Source organism: Cyprinus carpio, chromosome B18, assembly GCF_018340385.1.
Source record: "Cyprinus carpio isolate SPL01 chromosome B18, ASM1834038v1, whole genome shotgun sequence".
NCBI classification, from domain to species: domain Eukaryota; kingdom Metazoa; phylum Chordata; class Actinopteri; order Cypriniformes; family Cyprinidae; genus Cyprinus; species Cyprinus carpio.
The window spans coordinates 23,324,765-23,343,895 of record NC_056614.1 but is presented as its reverse complement, the minus strand read 5'-3'; the positions used below and the strand labels follow the sequence as shown (position 1 = coordinate 23,343,895).

The 19,131-nt window shown below is 36.7% G+C and overlaps 2 protein-coding genes across 2 annotated transcripts; one reads left to right on the top strand and one right to left on the bottom strand.

Annotated features, from left to right (window-relative positions):
- Positions 1–957: 957 nt before the first annotated feature.
- On the top strand, positions 958–11,982 carry LOC109065287 (protocadherin beta-10). The gene is made up of 16 exons (XM_042744460.1): positions 958–1,295; positions 2,554–2,653; positions 3,100–3,308; positions 3,618–3,674; positions 3,774–3,866; positions 4,539–4,625; positions 5,080–5,190; positions 5,283–5,453; positions 6,792–6,882; positions 6,973–7,079; positions 7,295–7,495; positions 7,628–7,759; positions 8,010–8,088; positions 8,479–8,672; positions 10,140–10,160; positions 10,436–11,982. The coding sequence occupies exons 2-16, from the start codon at positions 2,560–2,562 to the stop codon at positions 11,582–11,584; spliced, it is 2,796 nt and encodes a 931-aa protein (XP_042600394.1). The 5' UTR covers positions 958–1,295; positions 2,554–2,559; the 3' UTR covers positions 11,585–11,982.
- Positions 11,983–12,147: 165 nt separating this feature from the next.
- Positions 12,148–18,556, bottom strand: calub (calumenin b). The gene is made up of 7 exons (XM_019121944.2): positions 18,439–18,556; positions 17,279–17,510; positions 17,002–17,195; positions 16,675–16,841; positions 16,468–16,528; positions 16,136–16,335; positions 12,148–13,354 (listed from the first exon to the last, which is right to left on the bottom strand). The coding sequence occupies exons 2-7, from the start codon at positions 17,497–17,499 to the stop codon at positions 13,250–13,252; spliced, it is 948 nt and encodes a 315-aa protein (XP_018977489.1). The 5' UTR covers positions 17,500–17,510; positions 18,439–18,556; the 3' UTR covers positions 12,148–13,249.
- Between the last annotated feature and the right edge of the window lie 575 nt (positions 18,557–19,131).

The following is a 19,131-nucleotide window of genomic DNA, read 5'->3' as shown; positions in this document are numbered from 1 at the left end:
CCATTCACTGCAGTGCATCCACTGGTGAGCAAATGATGTTATGCTACATTTCTCCAAATCTGTTCAGATGAAGAAACAGACTCATCTACATCTTGGATTTTTTTTTTTTACCAAGTAATTTTTTTTTTTACTTTTCAAACCCTCGATTTAGAGGGAAAAAATCATTTCGTTTGTGTCTGTAATTATGATTTAGCTTCACAAAGTAAGTCATTAGTGTAAAATACCACTCAGATGACCTTTGTTTCTGATGTCTAATTGGTTAAAACGAGGACACTATTTCAGCCTCCTAAACACTACCTGCCTTTATTTACAGTGTGTTTCCAAGTCAACTCTATTAGTGTATGTATGTGTGTGTGTATGTAAGTGCTTCTCTGTCAGGGTTTATTAAAGCATAAGGTATACACTAGGATGAGACAAAAATAGGCCAGATTAACACAAGACACAGGCTGTTACACTTTACCATCAGGATCCTGAAAACATTTGTGTGAAATACAGTACATACTCTGACAAAAGTCCCTAAAATTACTGCCCAATGTTTTGGGTTAAAATGACAGAATGTTTTCTTATTTTTTTTTTTTTATTATTATTTTTTTTTACAGGTGTGTTACCCATATTTTGAATTATGCATTTCATTGCGTGCTTTACAGATCTAAGGAACATTGGCATTATCTAGGTTTTTTTCTTACAGTTCAGAATCTATCTATCTATCTGTCTGTCTGTTTGTCTGTCTGTCTTTCAAAGTCTGAAACCACTACAGAAAAATTGTTTTAAATATTCATAACAGTTATTTCAATCAATTACATTCAAACATTTCTGTTCATTTCCAGATTTTGAATCCCAGATTTTCAGTGTGGTCCCAGGCATTTGTACGTCACTGTATTTGCTTGATTATGCGGTACAGTATATGCATATTGATTAATCATTATGACACAGTTTTCCTTAAAGGGTACTACTGTCCATCTTAGAATACTGTTATCTGATTGGCCAGGAGTGAAGCGATGCTATTGGTTAGACCTGGGATGATGGTTAGACCAAGCAAAGGCATTTGTTCTGACCTCTTAACTTGGCTCTGAGCCAATGAGTTTGGACACTAAACCTTAGACTAATCCACTGCTCGCAACTCATCCAAACACTGACATGTGGTGGACTCTCACACACAAGTCACACACAAACTCTGTACTCAAACTCTCTCTTACACGGTCACATCCAAAATAAAGAGTTCTGTGGATGGTAATAATGTAACTTTGGAGAGAAAATCTGGACATCTGGACCTGAAGAACAGTTAGATGGGACAGGTAGGATGACATGCTTTCTTGTCTTTGTCTTAAATGCAATAGTGCATAATCAAAATAATAGGAGAACAAAGCATGACCAGGTTTTGTGAGCTCAAATGGTCCTGAAGTCTATTTTTGGCTTGTCTTTACTTCTGTATAAGAGAGAGTGAGATGCCCCAAATGACTTGTGTAATAGTCTTGTATAACTGGTGGCAAACATAACTTTAAAAGATCTGTATGCATGTTCACACATCTTAGCACGAGTGCTTGTCTTCACATTGACACAATGGTGGAAGCAAAAAAAGTTTTATATAATTATGTGATTATTTTTCAGATTTTTCAGGCTTTAATCCACTTTTAATCCTCTTCTTTTGCTTAAAGCAAGTCATGTGGGATAAAAAAAAAATCCAGTTATAAGCCAAATGTTGTAATATAAGGATATAAAACAATTTGTATTGATTCAGTTTGATAGAGCTAAATGAATACTCCTGATAATGTGAAATATTACCAAATGTTTATGATATTATATAAATACAATTCTAACAATAATTCCAGATTTCAAAGGATGTCATTTGAATGAATATGCATAAAAAATGAAAGACAAGTGCTGCATGTTGTGCACAGTACTATCTTTGTATAATTGCGATACTATTATAGTTTTAATTAATATTTTGTTAAAATTTAATAGTATTTTTATTATTTTGTCTACATGTCTAGATATATATATATATATATATATATATATATATATATATATATATATATATATATATATATATATATATATATTTAACATTTTTATTTCAGTTTAATTATTTTAGTACATCATGTTTAACTAAATTAAAATAAGGAATGTTGCCCTAGCAACTAGCTGACTTTTTTTTTTTTTTTTTTGGAGATTTTTAATGTTTTGTTCTGTATTTTATTTCAGTTAACATTTATTTTTATTTAAAACTAAATAAGCACAGTTTTAGTTAGCTATAATAGCTCTGTGTAAGTAAGAGTGTGTGTTTGGGTGTTTGCACGTAAGAAGGCTTATCTGTCTGCTGAGAACAGATTTATGGGTCTTAAAGGAGCAGGGCTGTTTGCTAAAAAAAAACCATTTAAAGGTCATGTTACTCCGGATCTTCTAAACATAAAAGCAATATATATTTTCAGGCTGCATTTAGGTCCATTTAAGCCAGTTCCTTCTGTCGAGCTAAATTAGCCAGTTCATTATTATACAGTACAGTAATGCAATATGTCATTTTTAACATACCTGTTTTTTTTATCCTGTCAGTGAGAGATGGTTTTGAGGTTGATCTTCAGTGAACAGCCACTGCGGAAGATTCTAATATTCTGCCAGCTATATTCTGCGGTCAGCCGGCATTCTGTAATTGGTATAAACACAAACACAGAGACAGACCACACACAAAAAACAAACACACACTCACATATTTGACATGCATGCGTCCATACAACTTCAACTGACCTCACACAGCTAAATATTGAGTACAACAGGCGAATACAGTTCTGGAAGAATTTTCTTCTGTTTGAGCAGGGAATTATGGAATTAGGAAATTCCAATCCATGCGCCACTGAAAATTAAGAACAAAGCAGTATCCAGGCAACAATCCAGTCAAACTAATCTGTCCAGCCTTTGCTGAACAACAAGCTCCTAGTAATGCATCAGACATGATCTAATAACTGACAAATTAAAACATCATCAGATAAATTAGCAATTTACCATCAACCAGACATGGAAATCAACCAACATTTTCATTACAGCAGACTGTAAATATAAGAAAAATGTTATTTAAATAAATAACGGGTCTATTTTTGACAGCCAGCAATTGTGACGATGGGCATGACGTGTTTGCCAAAGTAAAAGAGAACAGCCTGATGGGAACTTTTATTGCCAACCTCAGTTTCACTGCACAGCCATCATCCAATCATTTGCACTTAAAACTGTCTGGAAAAGATGCTGATTGGTTTTATCTGGAGGGAAGAACCATTAGACTGAACTCAACATCTACTAGGACTATTGATAGAGAGGTAACATAAAACAAAATCGGTTACACTTTATTTTAAGGTGTCCTGGTTACATGTACATGTATTTACTGTTGTATAATAACAATAAATTAAGCATAATTACATTCAAATAACCCTCAACAAAACCCTTACCCTATCCCTACCCATATGTAGGTAGTGCATGTAGTTATAATATTACTCAGTACTTAAATGTATAATTACACTGTAACAAGGAACTTAAAATAAAGTGTAACCAAAAAATCTTTACACTATCATCTTCTGTCGTGATTTTGTTTAAACTGTTAATATGATTTGTCTATAATGATATTACAGATACACGGCACAGTTTTAACAGCAACTGTAAGGTGTTACGAACATAAAGCCCTACAGGTAAGTTGAATAATCTGTGACGTACAGCAGCATCCATTTAGAGAACTGGATTCATCAATCCAATTTTCACTTGTCAAATAAAAATAATGTTGCTGTCAGGCTGAACACAGGATCTTGGTAGAGGTTCTGAATGAGAATGACAACAAACCCGAGTTTCTACAAAGATCAGTTCAACCCCTGCAGCTCAGCGAGGTAAAACAAAACACAACATACATTCTCTTTGTTTGTAATGTATAGACATTCACTATTGTTCAAGGGTTTGGGGTCAATGCAAATTCCGCTCTCTCTCTCTCTCTCTCTCTCTCTCTTTCTCTCTCTCTTTCTCTCTCTCTCTCTCTCTCTCTCTCTCTCTCTCTCTCTCTTTCTTTCTTTCTATATAAAATAATATTTTTATTCATCATCAATTAAATTGATCGAAAGTGACAGTAAAGATGTATAAAGATGATTCCTATTTCAGATAAATGCTATTCTTTTGAATATGAAGCAGCACAACTGTTTTCAATATTTAAAATAAATATTGCAGCAAATCTTCATATAAGAATGATTTCTGAAAGAGCATGTGACACTGAAGACTGGAGTAATGATGCTGAAAATTCAGCTTTGTGTCACAGGAATAAATTACACTTTAAATCAGAAACCCGTTATTTGAAATTGTTATAATATTTCACAACATTACTGTAATATTAATGTATTTTTGATCAAATAAATGCAGCTCTTGTGAGCATTAGAGATTTTCAAAAACAAACTTTCAAGTCTTACTGATTCCCAAACTTTTTAGCAGCATATTGTGTATAAAAGCATATATTTTCTCCATCCCTGAGATTTTCTCCCATCTTCTGCTGTTTGTTTGATGTGTTTGTTCAGTTGACAGCGGTGAACTCTGTAGTGTTTACAGTCCAGGCCACAGATGCTGATGGAGACACACTCACATACGTCATCGATGAAACATCAGTAGGTGAACAAAACAGTTCATCAGATCCACAAAATCCACAGTAGAAACCTTCTGCTAGCCCTACTGCAGCCTCGTTTGACTTAAAGAGAGAGTTCACCCAAATTCTGTCATCATTTACTCATCCTTAAGTTGTTCCAAACCTGTATGAGTTTCATGGAAAAAAAATATTATGGAAGTCAATGGGTACCTTGGTAACCAAAACAGTTGACGGTAGTGACTGACTTCTATGGAAAAAAATATTATGGCTATACCGTCAATTGTCTGTTTCCCAACAAACTCAAAATATCTGCCTTCATGTTCAAAAAAAAAAAAGAAAGAAATTCATACAGGTTTGGAATAACTTGAGGATAAATAAAGGATTACAGAATTATCATTTTTGTGAACTATCCTTTTAACCTTTTCTTATGGTATATGGGCTTTATAATCTGTGGACTTGTGTTTGTGTATTTCCAGCCTGATGCCAGGTATTTTCGAGTGGACTTACCCAACAGTGGCAAAGTGGTTCTCAACAAGCCATTGGACTATGAGATCAAAACTCAGCTCCAACTGACTCTTTATGCAGTGGTAACACATACAGAAACACATGTTTGGTTATGATAAAAAAAGTGACAAAAAAAACTGACCTGTTATTTACTCAGACGTTGATGTGGCTTTAGGAAACGAACACAAAAGAGCATTACAACACAACGGCAACAATAACCATCAGTGTGATAGATGGGGACGACCAGTACCCACAGTTCCAGCCTTGCACTCTTCTCTCAGCCAATCACAGCAACCGCATATGCGCCAATCCTCTGTACACCGCCAACATCACAGAGAACGAGCAGGTAAACCCTGTAATATATGTATATAGACATCTTAATGTAGTGTTACATGATCCTTCAGAAATCATTCTAATATGCGGCTTAAAAACATTTCTTATTACTGTATCATCAATTTTGAAAACAGTTGTGCTGCTTCATATTTTTGTGGAAACATACTTTTTTCCCCCCCAGGAGTCCTTGATGAATAGAGAATTCAAAAGAACAGCTTTTATTTGAAATACAACCCCAATCCCATGTTAGGACTTTTTGTAAAATGCATAAAATCAAGAATCTGTGATTTGTTAATTCTCTTTAACTTTTATTTAATTGACAAACGTACAAAGAAAAGATTTCCCTGAAAGTTTTCATTGAATGCACTGTAAATGTATATTGTAAATATGAACTAATTTTTTTTTTTTTTTTGGATGCAACACGCTCCAAAAAAGTTGGGACAGAGGCAAAATAAAAGTGAAAAGGTTATAGAATATCCACGTTAAACTGTTCTGAAACAGATCACAGTAAGCAGGTGAATTGGTAATAGGTCAGTGTATCATGTTTGGGTATAAAAGGAGCATCTCAGTCTTTGTGAGCAAAGCTGGATCATGGCTCATCACTTTTTGCCAAATTTAATGAAAGAAGTTAATCCAACAAACCAAAAATCACATTTTGCAATGCAAAATTGCAAAGAAATTAGGTCTTTCACCAACTACCACACCTAATATTGTGAAAAGATTCAGGGAATCCAGAAAAATCACAGTACATGTAGGGCAAGGCAGGAAACCTCAGTTGAATGTGCTTGACCTTTGAGCCCTCAGATGGCATTGCATAAGAAACCATCATGCTGTGGTGTTAAATATAGCCACATGGGCTCGGGAGTACTTCAGAAAACTGCTGTCACTTAACACAGTCTGCTGCTGCTGCATCAAGAAATGCAACTTGAATCTCTATTACTCTAGGAGAAAGCTATGCTCAGATGAGTCCACATTTCAACTTGTTTCCGACAAAAATGAATTTAGAGTTCTCAGTCCCAAAGACCAAAGGGACCATCCAGACTTTCATCTGTAACAGAAGCAAAAGCAAACGTCTGTCATGGTATGGGGGTGCAGCAGAGCATATGTGCGAAGGTACCATTGACATGGAGGCATATATTGGGATTGTACAGAGAAATATACTGCCATCAAGATGATGTTTTTCATGGGAGGTCCATGGTTATTAGATCAAGACAATGCCAGATCTCATTCTGCATGTGCTTCAACAGCCTGGTTTCGTAGACTCAGAGTGAATGTGCTAGTCTGGCCTACCTGCAGTCCAGATCTGTACACATATCCGATTCCTTCTTATCATCCTTTATTTGTCACTCAGGACATTGTCTTGGATTTCTTTCCGGGTCCGATTCAAGCTGTGGATGGTGATGAAGGTCTCAGAACACCAGTAAAGTACACCATCCTGTCAGGTGCTTCTCCTTCCTCTGCCATTGAACCTTAGCAAACTCCTGGAGCAAGAAACTAATTTTGATTATATATGTGTGTCTGCTGTAATACAGGGGCAGATAATGGCAGATTTGTCATTGACAGTAATTCTGGAGAGGTGAGGTTAACCAGACGTGTGGAGAACAGGCTGCTGATCCCGACACTGAGACTGCGTGTTATGGTGTGTCTGAGAGTAAAGAGCAAAAATGTGAAGAAAAAATAAATAAATAAATACAAAAATAAAATAAAAATGAAAATAAAAATAAATTTATAAATTTAATATTACAGTAAATTTAATATCGAAATAATATTCTAATAAATAAAAATAAATTACTTTTCTAAAAAAAAAAAAAAATGAATTTTTCTTTCTGAAATCATTGTGATGTTTCTGCTCAGGCAGCTCAGACGGATGACCCTCTGAAATATGCAGTAGCCACAGTTCTGGTGAGGGTCCTAGCAGAAAACAGGTTTCCACCACAATTTAGTCGTTCAACATACCATGGCTTTGTCAGCGAGAGAGCAAATCCTGCCTCACTCGTCATGACATACGGCAATAAATTACTTATCCTGGAAGCCACGGATCAAGATTTCACTGAGGTACGTGACTCAACAAGATCACAACATTACAAAACCACATTACAGTGACACCCCAGTGTCAACATCACAAAGACACTGGTTTAACAATCATTGCATGAAATATGGAGTTATGTTTCTGTTTGTGGGTTAAAGGGCTTCAATCCCAGACTGCAGTATTCTCTAAACTCCCAACACAACAGCTCTCAGCTCTTTTACATTACACAAGAAGGACTGCTCATCGCTAAAACCAGCCTGCTACACCCCGGACACAAATATTTCCTAGAGGTATGACATAAGACTACATAAATACACTTTATGATTTAAAAAAATACTACTTCAGTCTTTCTACTTCAAAATTTCACATTTAATTCAATGTGTTAATTACCTTCTCTTTGTAATTATTTGTGAAATTTGCTAGTAATTTCAGAGTGAAAATTGTTTAACCACCAAATTTTTTATAGGCAGAATCTGAACAATTACTCTAATACTATTCTCAAAAATGTCTGAAATAAGAAAACTGATGAATGTGTTGCAGGTTCTAGCCACTGACCTGGAATCAGGAGACACTGTTAAAGCTGCATTGCATGTGGAAGTTCTACAGAAAGGCCAACCAGGTACTAGAAAATCTTAATTAGGAATAAACAAATATATAAAATAAAAATCTTTTAATGTGTGCAAACAACTAGACGTGAGCACTGTTTGTGCAAAGCTTGCCATAACATAAACTACCAGTCAAAAGTTTTCTGAAGGATAGTCTGTGACAACAAAGAAGAAGTATGGGCTGCTAAGAATTCAGTTTTGCGTCACAGGAATGAATCCAGTTTTAAAATATATTCAAATAGGAGAACGTTATTTTAAATTGTAATAATATTTCACAACATTACTGTTATTACTGTATTTTTATTTAGTGTTGGTGAGTATAAGAAGATATTTCAGCAACATTTGACGATTTTTTTAACTTTTGACTGGTAGACATAATAAATAATACACAAATGTATTGTAAGTTCCACAGGGTCCTTTGGGGGCGGGGCATGTGTATAGAGGTGAGACAGTGGGCAGGGCAGAGGGCGTGGCAGGGGTGTGTCTGATCCTGCTGGCCATTACCTTATTTACACTGGTGCGGTGCATACGGATGATCAGAGAGAAGCGGGATCATGTCATCCGGACCAGTGTGGCTGACAACAAACACCCTAATGTGGTAAGACAAGATACAATTGTGCTCATAAATTTACATGCCCCTTGAATAATATACAAAATGTTAATAATTAAAAAAAAAATAAGAGGGATCATGAAAATTGCATGTTATTGTTTATTTAATACTGTCCTGAATAAGCTATTTCACATAACAGATGTTTATATATTCTCCATAAGACAAAGTAATAACTGAATTTATAAAAAGGACCCCGTTCAAAAGTTTACATACCCTTGAATCTTAATACTGTGTGTCATTTCCCGGATGATCCACTGCTGTCTTTCTGTGTTGTGATAGTTGTTCATAAGTCCTTCGTTGTTCCTGGGCAGAAAAATCCTCCAGCTCCTGCACATTCTTTGGTTTTGCAGCATCTTCTGCATATTTGGACCTTTTGGGGGACAATTGGGGGACTCATACATAACTATTTATAAGGTGAAAACATTTACTGATGCTCAAGAATGGAACACAATGCATTAAGAGCTGGGGCTGGGGGGTGTAATCTTTTTGAATTGGATGATCAGGGTAAATTGTACTTATATTGTATAATATTATGCATTGTGTTGCTGTCTTGAGTATCAGTAAATGTTTCCATCTTTTGTAATAGCTGTGTATGAGTCCCTCAGTTGTCCTCAGTGTGAAAAGATGGATCTCAATACCATACAGTCAATATGGGAAAGGGTTCAAATATGCAGAAGATGCTGGAAAACCAAAGAATGTGCAGGAGCTGGAGGATTTTGCTCAGGACCAACGAGAGACTCATGAACAACTATCACAACACAGAAAAACAGACATGAATCATCCAGGAAACAACACAGATTGTTAAGATTTAATATGTAAACTTTTGAATGTGGTATTTTTTTTGTGAATTCAGTTATTATTTCAACTTGTGGAGCATATAGAAACATCTGTTATGTGAAATAGCTTATTCAGGACAGTAATAAATAAAAATAAAATGCAATTTTCATGATCACCATGTTCACAATATTCATATGTTCCGAACAAATTAAGAAACAAAAAATAAGAAACGTAACAACTTCAACCTTGAGCTTCTTCTAATTTTTTTAAATGTTTTAATACAGTAAAAACTGTAATACTGTGAAATAATATTACAGTTTTAAATTACTGTTTTCTATTTGAATATATCTTGAAATTTTATTTTATTCCTGTGATGCAAAGCTGAATTTTCAGCATCATTACTCCAGTCTTCTGTGTCAGGTGATCCTTCAGAAATCATTCTAATATGATGATTTGTTGCTCAAGAAACATTTTTGAAAATAGTTGTGCTGCTTAAGGAGCTATATTAATAATTTTTAGTTTGGGATAATTAATGATTTCTGAAGGATCATGCAATATAAGAGTAATGATGCTTTGCATCATCAAAAAGAACATTTCAACCATTTTTAACAATTTTAAACACTTAAAAAACAATTCTCCAAATGAATCTTTTTGCCTTTCTTAATATTCCATGTCCAGTGTCTGAGATGGTTCCGGATGGTGAGTTAATGTTATTCCATTCCCCCTTAGTGAACCTCATTGTATTTTCATTTAGGTAAAAAGTGGAAAAAGAATGGTTTCTTAAAGCATAGACTGATAGTAGCATACTAATAGTAGGGTGCATCATGTTAAATCTCCTTAAAATAAGGACAATATTACTCAGTGCACCTTCAAATTTCCCATAGCAACCCTTGTGTATTTGTGCTTTTAAACAATAGAAATGTTTTCAGGGAAGCAACTTTAAATCCAGCTGAGTGACAGTTTTTCTCTGACAGATGAACCAGAGCCAACCGATGACTTTAGTGGAGGAAACGTTCTCATATCACAACGAGGTGTTCAGTGAGTACGACCACTCCGCCTCACCTTTCTATGGCAAACAGGGCATCTACACCAAAACAGAGGAACCACCTCCATCATCATCTGTGAACTTACCATCAGTTACCCTCAACAAATCATTACGGGAACCAAGACGCAATTATCTGGCACTGCGGCCCAACGGGAGGCCCGTGAACAGGTTTAACAATAAAACTGTGTCATTTCATGACTACGTTGTGGTTCGGGAATGGGATGAGGAGAGTGAAGAAAACACAGAGACTACGTTCACAACAGAGGTGGAGATCTGTACCGATTTAGAAGAAATGGACATGGATTGTGAATTAGAAAATGATGATTCAGATCTCCCAGAAGAAGAATTTCAAATTCAATCACAAAGAATCACTTCATACTGTGATGACATATGCAATGAGTCAGAAATGCTCAATATGCACCTAAAAATAGTCAACCGAGACTACGAAACACATAATACAGAAGACAGAATTCATGCAAAACCACTGGAAATAAGGAACCAAAAAATAGCTGGAAAGCACAGATTCAAGTCTGAACTACAAAGTACACAAAGACACTCAACTGAAAGTCAAGAAAGAGATCGAACAGACACACAAAACACTACACAAGCAGAGGTCTCCATTTTTCAAAGAGAGACATATATCATTAACCCTAAAGCCTTGGTTTCAGAGGCCGACAAACCTGTCGTTAATTATTCAGAAAGCTTTGAAACAGATGGTACCAGAAAATCGGATGATCTTAATTTAGATCCTCAGGTTTCAGTAGCTGAAAGTTCTGTACAAAACATTCATGATGTAAGTAACTTACAAACACTTCTAAGCACATTAACACTTGATCCAGGTCAATACAATGGGTCAGAAGAACGTCTGGGAGCTGAGATGGACAACACCTCAAGCTCAGACATATATTATGTTAACGAGGACATTGCAACAAATTTAGATGACAGCAGCCCGGAAGAGGAGTCTATATCTAATCAAGATACAAGCAGTCAACATCTGAACTATCTTTATGATCCTCACAACACACAGATAGAATGTTTCTACGACACAGACACAGATGAAACTAAAGATGGGAGATGATCATGGGAGACTGATGAAAGCTAAGAGTGATACTGAATCAACTCAATGTTTGAAATGAGCTTGAGCATTTAAATGAGCTTTTGTAAAATGAGAAAAGAACAGATTTGGCATCTGCGAGGCAATGAACAGATGGGTGAGTAATACAAGCTTCAAGCTAACTTCTAACCCAAAGTATTCAAATCTTTTGCCCTGCCCCGATGGTTTTCAGACATCCTGTGCCCTTTCTACATTATATAATGTACATCATTGCACATAGACATGCTTTCTTTGTATTGAAATTGCACTTTGCATTGCAAACTCAAATAAAATCTACTGATTACAAACAATAAGACTGCCTGTGGTGTAGATAGTTCTGCTAAAATTAAACTTAGGCAGGACTCATTCATTATGATAATATTGAATAATATCAAAGAAATGGAAAAACAGGTGCAATATGCCTAAAAATGTTTTTCAAATGATGTAAAAGTGACCAGATCACCCCCTTGTGGATCTGATTAGAATCTGTGCAAAAAAAAGAAATTTACCTGGAAAATCCACAAATGGAAACCCAATTAAAAATCTGATTCATTTTCATTCATTTTATTGAGAAAACGCTCTCAGCTATGAGACAGTATTTACAATACCTGACCACAGCATACTAAACAGAGTTCACATTCAATTATAAACACACACACACACACATATATATATACACAAATTATATACTAATGTTAGGAAAGGAGGTCATTTTCAGTCATGGGAAGAAAGGTAAGAAAATCAAAAATAAAGTGTCGCATATTAACGTCAAAGCAGTCTGAAGATTGAGGGAGACCGAAAAAGGCACTTGAGAAAAGAACAGCTTACAGTCTATTAATGAAAGTACTAACACTTCATAAAGCTCTCATTGACAGGTCGCAGTGGGTGGAATGATGTTCAATAGTCCTTCAAGCAGGGTTTTTTGTTCATAAATGAGCACCCAATCAGTTGATTGACCAGTTTTACACATAGCTTTTATCTGTCCATAGATTGACAAAAACAAGCCTTGACATTATGATCCGTGTTCCTGCAGGAACCAATCCAGAACATTCTGTTTAGATGTATTTTGAGCCAAAGAAAGATTATGAAAATATGCAACATCCTTACTACAATCTACTACTTAGCATCATGTCCAATATCTTACATCCTTTGGCTAAATGGAGATAAACACATACATGTAGTGGTTGAAAGACATTTTATATTATTTAGAAAAGTAGTTTACATGAGGGTATTATTTTTTTTATATACCTAAAAATAAAAAAAAAGTGTTCATATAACGTGCCATGTAAAAACACTAGTGGGGGGTTATTGCTCTATACCGTGTCGGGTTACACACATGCCGCATTATATGGCTGCATTTTAGTGCATTATAGACTATCTCTACACAACACTTTGACAAGCTTCACAAGCTGACCTGAATACCATTTCATCAGTGCATTTGAAATCACATCAGAATCCAACGGCAATGAGTTAATCTACGAAAGATGTGTTCACGGAAAAAGCCAAAATAAAAAAAATGCATTTGATCGAGATGCTGCGGAAGAACAGAAATGTTTTGTAAACACAGTAATGATTCACAATGTGGTATGCTTGAAATCATAAAATAAATTATTGTTCGTTTTGCATTTTTCAGGTGCAAAGTTTCCAAAATTAAAACTCATCGTGTCGGACCAGTGCTTCTCCAAAATCTGTTGCCTGGCTCCCGACAAATAAGTCATACTTATCCACAATTTCCTGCTTTGTGAGGCGTCCGTCCTGTCATGAAAGTAAAAAAAGAAGTTATTGAAGCAGCTGCTAAGCTAAAACAATTCTTACAAACAGAACAATGATATCATCATTTATTATTGTCAGCAGTAAATGCTTCATATAATTTTTTTCTTTTTTTTTTTGCTTTAATCACCCATTAATAAGCATAACAAATCTGATGCACAACCAATAGAATTATGGCATTTTATGGCAGGTCATTTTCAGTAAAGTACAAATTTCAAAGGGGAAGAAAGGTAAGAAAACCAAAATTAATGACATAGAATTATGGCAACCTACTCATTTAAGAAATAAAATTAATTAATCCAAAAAATGTTGTACCTCAAACAAGTTTTTAATGGGTTATAGGTTTGATTCCCAGGGAATGCATTAACTGATCAAAATGTTTACCATAAATGCAATGTAAGTCACTTTAAACTGAAAAATCATGGATTTGATCAAATGGTCTCTCAACGCAATTGACATCATCTTTTCGACGAGAAGCTTGGGTTCGGGGGAACCTGACTGGCCTGCTGTAACGTTCGCAGCTGGCTACACGATGGACGCGTGGGAGAGGTGGTGGGTCGTGTGTCAGGCGGCTCTTTCCGCAGAGGACATTAAAGATATCTACCTATTCGGAACCATGATAACAGGTCTTCTGCTGATTGGATTAGGCTTTGCCCTGGGTTATTGAAGAATTCAGAAAACGGGAACAGCTGTCCAAAACCTCACAAGGCTGCCCGTTATGATTGAAGCAGTGGGCAGAGCGGTCAGCACTGATACTGAGACGATTAACCGCAATATGGATACCATCATGGAGAAGCTCACGGCTTTGCAAAGGAAAATGGATGGATTTGGAGACCAGAATGGACAAAGAGAGTAACCGTGTAAATTGAAATGTGGCTACTCGCCCCAAGACCAAACAATCGCAATCTTATCTTCTTCCAGCTCCCCTCAACCAGCACTGGCCTCAGCCAAGGCCACTGTTGGGAACAACAACTCCCCCGGAAGAGCACTGCAGTGAGACGCTCTTGCGTTCCTCCCCTCACTTCCACAGACACCTGCTGATTGTTGACTCTGTCTGGGACCTGATCAAGATTGTCTCCATGGCAACTCACAATCACAATCTGCGGACTGAGGCACCTAGATTTGAATACCAGCGTGGTGGCTCTACAGGCCTACAAATACATGAACTCTTACATACATACACATATATGCACATATATACAGATATGGTTTATTCTACCACCCCCCATCCCTCGCCTTCGCCTTTGCCGCTTTGTACCGCCAGTCTGACAAGCGGGTCTGTGACCAGCGCCGAGAATGGCTGCAGGACCGGATGGCTGCTTGCCTGTGCTGGATTACCTCGTCCCCCCTCTTCCCCTCCCCTGTTGTGTCGTGTGTTTATGCTGTATTGTGTCGTGTGTTTATGCTGTATTGATTATGTGCTTTTGTTGCGGAGGTGTTTTTCCTGTTCTCACACTGTACTCCCAAAGGAGCATAGTCTGGGGGTTATTTTTTTCTCCCCACCTTCCTCATGTTATGCTGTATTTCTTCCTCAATTCCTGTCCTGTCTACCCCCTTGTCATTTTGTATGTGTGTTGTGTATATGTATGTATGGACAGGTTGATGGCTAATTTCGCTGGTACTTGTGACTAGTGACAATAAAGGGCTACTACTACTACTACTTTAGATAAAAGCATCTGCAAAATGCAAAAATGTAAAATAAACTTTGCATTACATGAGAGTGAGTAAAATATGCTAGAATGCTCCGTTTTGGCTTAAAAGGTTACTCCATCCCAAAATAAAAATTGTCGTCATTATTCACTTACCTCCATGTCGTTCCAAACCCGTAAAAGCTTTGTTCGTCTTCGGAACACAATTTAAGATATTTTGGATGAAAACCGGGAGGCTTGAGACTGTCCCATAGACTGCCAAATAGATAACAGTGTCAAGGTCCAGGAAAGTATGAAAAGCATCATCAGACCGTCAGTCCATCTGCCATCAGTGATTCAACCGTAACATTATGAAGCGATGAGAATACTTTTTGTAAAAGAAGAAAACAAAAATAACGACTTTATTCAACAATTCCTCTCCTCTGTGTCTCTCTAATCAGCGTAGTGCCATTTTGGCAATTTTGAACTGTACGCATCGGCATACGCTCTTCTGTGTCTGTCATTCTGCGTCGATGCTCTGTTTGCTTTCAAACCAAAGTGTAAATACACCTAAAAAACTTATCCTTGTGGTGCGGCTGAAACAGAAGAGAGTAAGTTGCCTGTGTACTGCTCAGAATTGTCAAAATGGCTCTACGCTGATTTGGAGAGACACAGAGGAGAGGAATTGTTGAATAAAGTCGTTATTTTTGTTTTCTTCGTGTTCAAAAAGTATTCTCATCGCTTCATAATGTTACGGTTGAATCACTGATGGCAGATGGAGTATTCTGATGATGCTTTTCATACTTTCCTGGACCTTGACACTGTTATCTATTTGGCAGTCTATGGGACAGTCTCAAGCCTCCCAGTTTTCATCCAAAATATCTTAAATTGTGTTCCGTAGACGAACAAAGCTTTTACGGGTTTGGAACGACATGGGGGTAAGTGATTAATGACAAAATTGTCATTTTGGGATGGAGTATCACTTTAACTATTAATTTAATTCCAGCTTTTATGCAAAGATCTTACATTTTTTGTGACAGAAATTTACTTTAACTTCTACATAAAATTGTTAAATATGTAACGGATGCAATGACTTTTATGCAAAATGTCCCTTTACTGAGAATTACCATGCTTTTACCTGATCTGCGTCAGATTCATACAGCAGGTGTTTGGCCTCAGCCTCTGCGTGGTCGTAGTCAGAGGGCAAGATCCAGTCACGGGTCTCGTCCTTATCCATATGGCCGTCTTTGTTTTTATCCCTGAACTCTGTAAACTGTTCTCTTTCTGTTTTCACCCATTCTGGTTCATTCGCATCTCCATTCTGACTGTACATATCACCTGAAAAACACACAGACCAGGGAAAAAGGGAGACAAGATCAACACACTAAACAGGAAATGACTGATTTCGCTCCATTCCAGTCTCTCTTAAATACACACAAACACACTTAAAAAGGAAAACACTTCACTTACCAATATATTCATCAAGGTTGATTAAACCATCTCCGTTTTTATCAATGTCCTCCATGGTCTCCTGCAAACCAAACCACACAGACACACACACACGCACACACACACACATTTCGTATATAAATAGACAGATTGACAGATTGACAGATAGATAGATAGATAGATAGGTATATGGAATTTTTTTTTAGCATTTTGCTTGTCCAGACGTACCAGCACTATAATATCCTTCATGTGGTCAAACTCCTCGGGATGAAGAAACGCTGTAAACTCTTCCTTATTGGCCCTCAAGTCACCATCGTGGTCAGCCATCTTGAAACGGCGCTCATCTCTAGCCATCATCTGCCTGTAGTTAAAACCGTCCTCGGGATCTGCTTCGTCTAAACAGACATACACACATCACATCAGTCTAGATTTCTAGCTATTCAAAATAAATGTGATATATTTTAAATCTGTTGTTTTGAGGACAGATATTGACTGCGCATTTCAATTAGATTTAACCTCTGAAACATGATTAATCAGTAAACGCATTATACACACCAAGGATGTAGCCGTAGGTAGCGTTCTTGTATTCCTCCCAGGAGACGTAAGTGTCTGAGTTGAGGTCGTGAGCCTGCCACTGCCGGTCCACATCATCATAGATCCATCGCTTCTGAGCGTGTTTGATCCACCGCTTCATCTCATCAGCGGTCACAAAGCCGTCGTGATCCTCGTCAATCTTTTCTACAATCTTACTGTGGATAGAAGGAGAGTGTGAATGATCTGGAGAAGTTTCTCAAGTGAAGAGCTCATTGAAATGCGGTGCATGTGTTTTTACCCCAGTCTCTCTTTGCTCTCCTCTGGGGTGAGCTGGTCAAAGGTCTTCGCCTCCTCTTGCCCGAGAAAAGCCTCGTGGTCGTAGTCGAAGTTCTCCTCATCATCGTGCTCCCTGTTGCTGAGGGGGGCGTCGTGATGGACGCGCTCCTTCTTTTCCATGGGTTTACTGGAGGACTGAAGAACGCAGAGGCCGACCAACAACAACAGCGGCAGGAGGTCCATCTTCTCACACACTTTTTTTTAACAGGGTAAAATAAAAACAGATATCTGTTTTTAAAAAATTTCAAAAAACATGTTTGCTTTATCCTGCATTCCAATTAATATCAATCACACTGCAGTTGGGTTGTTTTGATTAAATAATAAGAACTAAAAAATACACACAATAAAACACAACAAAGACATGATTCATGAAAGTTATTAGAGTATAGAGTTATCTGTTTTTGCAAGCAAACCCTTCATATGTATATATATATATATATATATATATATATATATATATATATATATATATATATATATATATATATATATACATATATGTATGTATGTATATGTATACATATATATGTATATATATGTGTGTGTGTGTGTGTGTGTGTGTGTGTTGTGTGTTTTTTTTTTTTTTCTTTGTGTGTGTGTGTGTGTGTGTGTATGTATGTATATATATATATATACACACACACATACACACACACACACACACACACACACATATATATACACACATACACACACACACACACACACACACATACATATATACATACACACACACACACACACACACACACACACACACACACACACGTATATCAGTCCGTATATTAGTCAGATAGATATGCTATCCATGCATGCATATATACACACATATATACATGCACAGGCGCGCGCACGCACACACAAAACTACCCTTATACTAGTGTAATAAACTGTTATCAGATAACTTTTGTTATGTATTTTTTTTTTATTACTTCATTGTAAAATTGAATAAATATCCCCAATATTTGGACATGCAAACATCATTTAAATTCCTCACATTAAACCTCATGCAAATACCCGCAGCTCTCAGAGGACATAAATGGCACAGCGAGGCACAACACTGTATTTCACAGCACATATGTATTAACTGTTTTATGTTTAAATGCAAAATTGCAACTTTACCTGGTGAATTCTGTAGTATTTCACACCGCCCGGCTGGTCTGGGTAACTCCGGATGTCAAACTAGTTTGGAAATGGGAGACGCTTCCTTTGGATGGGCTTCTCAACTGACCAATCAGATTGGAGATAACACTTAAACCTCGTTTAGCTGACCAATCAGATTGAGGATTGCACTCAGGACCGCCTGTGCAGACGTGGTCCGAGCCGCTTGGCGATTGGTCCACTTCAATCCAAACGTGATTATGTCATTGGTTTAGAACTGCCACGTCCTCAAGGCTCCTCTTTCTGCAGTAATACTTATAGTTTGATTAGAAGTACATTTTATTTACACAAATGTAGATTTGTTAAAGTTGCTCCTAGTTCTGTGGCATGTAAAAGAGGAGTGCATTAATACTCTAAAATTGCTTGCGATAGATAGAAAGATAAATAGATACTGTTTTTTCTAAATATGAGCAAATAATATAAATAAAGGCCTTACAAATTTCGTTTTTTTTTTTTTTTTGGTCTTGCTTTAACATCATATTTTACTCCTGATAAAAATGTGAAGAAAATAAAATGGGCCCTAAAAGTATTTTACAAACATAATGCAGCATTAAATACAAAATAATAGGGATAGAAATTGGCCCTTGTGCATCACATCACAAGTCAAATCATTGGCAGTAAAGTATTACTAGTATTTTCAAGCACCATTTTAAT